This window comes from Pinus tabuliformis, chromosome 3_1, assembly GCF_031772625.1.
Source record: "Pinus tabuliformis cultivar Carrire ecotype Pingquan chromosome 3_1, CPIR1, whole genome shotgun sequence".
Taxonomy (NCBI): Eukaryota; Viridiplantae; Streptophyta; class Pinopsida; order Pinales; family Pinaceae; genus Pinus; species Pinus tabuliformis.
The window spans coordinates 245,110,712-245,114,304 of NC_142301.1; the positions used below are offsets into that span (position 1 = coordinate 245,110,712).

The 3,593-nt window shown below is 35.5% G+C and overlaps 1 protein-coding gene across 1 annotated transcript; it reads left to right on the forward strand.

Annotated features, from left to right (window-relative positions):
• The first annotated feature begins 1,038 nt into the window (after positions 1-1,038).
• Positions 1,039-2,907, forward strand: LOC149186717 (alcohol dehydrogenase-like). The gene is made up of 7 exons (XM_089412672.1): positions 1,039-1,123; positions 1,214-1,264; positions 1,375-1,395; positions 1,831-1,871; positions 2,050-2,145; positions 2,239-2,400; positions 2,573-2,907. The coding sequence occupies exons 1-7, from the start codon at positions 1,039-1,041 to the stop codon at positions 2,690-2,692; spliced, it is 576 nt and encodes a 191-aa protein (XP_089268798.1). The 3' UTR covers positions 2,693-2,907.
• Positions 2,908-3,593: the final 686 nt, after the last annotated feature.

Below are 3,593 nucleotides of genomic sequence, written 5' to 3' on the forward strand. Positions count from 1 at the left end.
AATATGGTTGTTAGTATTTATATAGTTATTAATAATAAGTTGACCTATAGACAGTCTATATCAATCACATGGAAAATGTGGTTGATATATATGCTTGATATAGTATATCAAGCATATTTACCTTGGTAAATATGGCTGTGCTAGTTTATGGAAGGGCAATATTGGTCAATAGTGTTATTGGTTGTTTAGTGCACTATCACTAGCATCCCAGTCTCGAAAGGAATTGAATAAATGCGAGACTGGAAAGAACAACAACACCTATTTCCACCCCTATAGGTTACTTAATACTTGTAAGTACACCCTCTACATCCCGGCTACGGACACAGCACATGAATGCTCACCATACCCTTTATACAAATATGGACCATGCCATGGATGCACATCACAATACGGCCCAGCCCTTACAGTACCATGCAGCATGGATGGGCATCACAGTGCAGACGATGAATTTCCTACCACTTCTGCCTCTACCACCATTAGACGATCGGAACACTATGGTATATGATACAAGATACATAACATACTCATTTAATGGGTCACTCATTTGAATTTGAATTTGAAAACCCGCCCAAATGAAAATTACATTTCTATGAGCGATTACCCTTAACCAATGTGTGATTCGAATATACGCCATCCTTCAATTGTTACGGTGATGCTCGGAGGGTGCAGCGAAAGGGCTCAACCTCCTACTGTTTGAATTCTTTCCATTTTCCAAACTTAGTTGCTTGCCCTACATTTCAGGATTTAGTCAACCTGCACAGCACGAAGCCACGAACAAATCGCTGGGAATTGGCTTTAGTTTTCACAGCTCTTTTCCATTATTGTTTTGACTTTTTTCTGGGGTTTTCGAAACTTAATTTGCTGATGATTGTGAAAGATCACAATGATATAATTGAATTAGTTTACATTGTATATTGATTTATAAAGTGGGTGATTGAATTCCCAAAGTTCGGCTTGCTGGACTGTGAATAAAATCACCCATGATCGTTTCCTTGATTGGAATTCCTATTCAAAATTCATTTTATTGTGGATTCAGGGATGGGGGCGACTTTGAATGTAGCCAAACCCAAGAAGGGTTCGTCAGTAGCAATATTTGGCCTTGGGGGTGTTGGGCTTGCCGTAAGTAAAATTCAGCTTCATTTCTGAATTTTTCTTTTTATGGGATCAATATGATGAGTTTACTGTTTAATTTTCTGTTAGACATCTAACCTAGGCTTAGGAGATTCTCGAATAATCAATTTAAACAGTGACAGATTTGAAAAAGGTTGTAAAATGCCCATTTCCATCATTTGTTAATCACAGTATGTATGTTGACTCGAGAATTTCCTTTCTATTTCGTTGTTTGAATCGTTTTTGTAATCTGTCCTCTTTCAGCAAAGCTCTTTGGTGTAACAGAATTTATAAACCCTCCCACAACAATCTGGTGCCTTTGGAAATGGAGGAATTTAAAAATGTTTGAGGATTCAAACATTTCCTTCAAATATATGTTGTCTTCTGTCTCAGCACTCTATCCTCCTATCTCATCACTGCAGCACGTCTTGGAGGGTATAGAGTTTATATTTTTGATCCTGAAGGTTGTAATCAGAAGTGTTGTGGGTTTCTTTTCCCATTCCTGAAGTACAGTGAGTCAATGGTGGTGATGACTTTTTCCTCAACTTTTCAATATGTTCCTATGTGATGCTACAACTCTTCCTTTTCTAGATGCTATGTTGTTTTCTCCTAAAATATTTGACCTCTCAGTGGCAGTCTTTTTTCATGAGACCCATCAGAATTATGATGTATATATTTCCTTAATATAAATATAATGCTTTTCTTTCTGAAAAAAAACAAAATTTATAAACCCACTGGACTACAAGAAGCCTATTCAAGAGGTTGGTTGAGCTGCCTACAATGATTTCAACTTCTCTTTTCCTTTGTCTCTTTCAAATTTATTGCTCTTTGTTGGTGCTTAATAGATGTGTAAAAGAATTTATGTTAAAGCTCAATTCAGTTTTGTGTTGTATTCGGAGAAATGTTTTAAATTAAAACTAAACTCTGGGAGTTTATCAGGTTATTGCCGAGAAAACTGATGGAGGGGTGGACTACAGCATCGAGTGCACAGGGAATGTCAAGGCCATGATTCAAGCCTTCGAATCCTGCCATGACGTATTTACTCTGCCTCCCCTTCTGAAATTGTAAATATACGCTCAGTTTTAGCTACTATGCATATGCTGATCAAATGGGTATGTGTTTGTTCAGGGTTGGGGTGTAGCCGTTTTAGTGGGTGTCCCTCATTCAGACGCAGTCTTTGCAACCAGCCCCGTGAATTTTCTGAACGAAAGGACATTGAAAGGAACTTTCTTTGGAAACTATAAGCCCCGTTCCGATTTGCCAGGCCTTGTAGAATTGTATTTGGATAAGGTAAGACTTTCTTTCATTTGTTATTCTATGAAGATTCATTCATTTGCTTAGATTTTAGGATAGAAATGGCTCTCTCAGGCCATGCCTGCTGCTTTCCTTTCCTGGCAAAAATCACTACTCTTTGATCTCCATGTAATTAGTCTTTCAAGCTAACTTCTTTATTTTTTTGCAGAAGCTTGAATTGGAGAAATTTATCACACATGAGGTTTCATTTGCCGATATCAACAAGGCATTTGATTACATGATTAAAGGCGAGAGTCTGAGATGTGTGATAAACGTGATTGGCAATTAAACGTTCGAGAGGAAGTCAACAGTAATATCTTAAGTTTTCCTAAGTTTCTTACAGATTTTGTGGTGGATGGCATCTTTGAAGTTAAATTCCTTGACATATAGAGGTTCCCTGAATTCAATACATGAAAGGGTTTGGAGAAATATGTTAGAATTTTAGTATTGTAAAAATTGTTACAATTTTGAATTTTAAAAGTTTTGAACTTTGAACAAGCGTTATTGTTACGAAGAATCTATGTTGAAATTGTCTGATCTTGAATAATTAACATGGTTATAACAAATTAATCGGTGCAAATTTTGAAGATTGTTATAAAAAAATTATAGTGAAAGTTTGAATGGATGTGAAATTAGAAATCGAAAGTGCTTTTTTATATATATATAGAAAATCAAAGTCAAAATCTTTGTAATAATCTTTTCTCATGTCTATCAATTCCACATATAACATCAAAAATTCATTTACAAAGAAATTTAGTTCATTGTCTTTCCCAAGTGTGCTTTCTATTCTTTTGAATATGTTAGGATTGCAATATTTCAACAGTCTGGTTTTTGCACTCTTTTTTATTGTGTTTCACATTTTACTCTAGGTTTAAATTCAACAGCATTCTCTGGGTTCAATTTTAATGTTGATGTGTACTCCTTGGACTATTCAAATTTGCTGCCTTAAGTAAAAAAATCTCTTCCCAAATGCTTTGATGGGCTAGGCTTTCTTGGTCTTTGAAGTTGAGTTCAGTTTAGAAACTTATTCAAAAAAAATATATATTATAAACTAGAGGTCACTGTAAATTGCATACCAAAGTTGTATGGATTTAAAAAAAAATTACAGTAACATTTTGTTGCCATATACATGTTTTAGTGGACGTTGGAACCGAAGTGGTTATCCACACTCTTTTAGGTATTACACAGAC

Excerpts from the sequence above, each read along its gene's own strand:
- LOC149186717 (XM_089412672.1), top strand. The coding sequence starts at position 1,039 with ATGGGGGCGACTTTGAATGTAGCCAAACCCAAGAAGGGTTCGTCAGTA. Across the intron at positions 1,265-1,374 it reads CAGTGACAGATTTGAAAAAG|CAAAGCTCTTTGGTGTAACA; the intron begins GTTGTAAAATGC and ends GTCCTCTTTCAG. Across the intron at positions 2,401-2,572 it reads TAGAATTGTATTTGGATAAG|AAGCTTGAATTGGAGAAATT; the intron begins GTAAGACTTTCT and ends ATTTTTTTGCAG.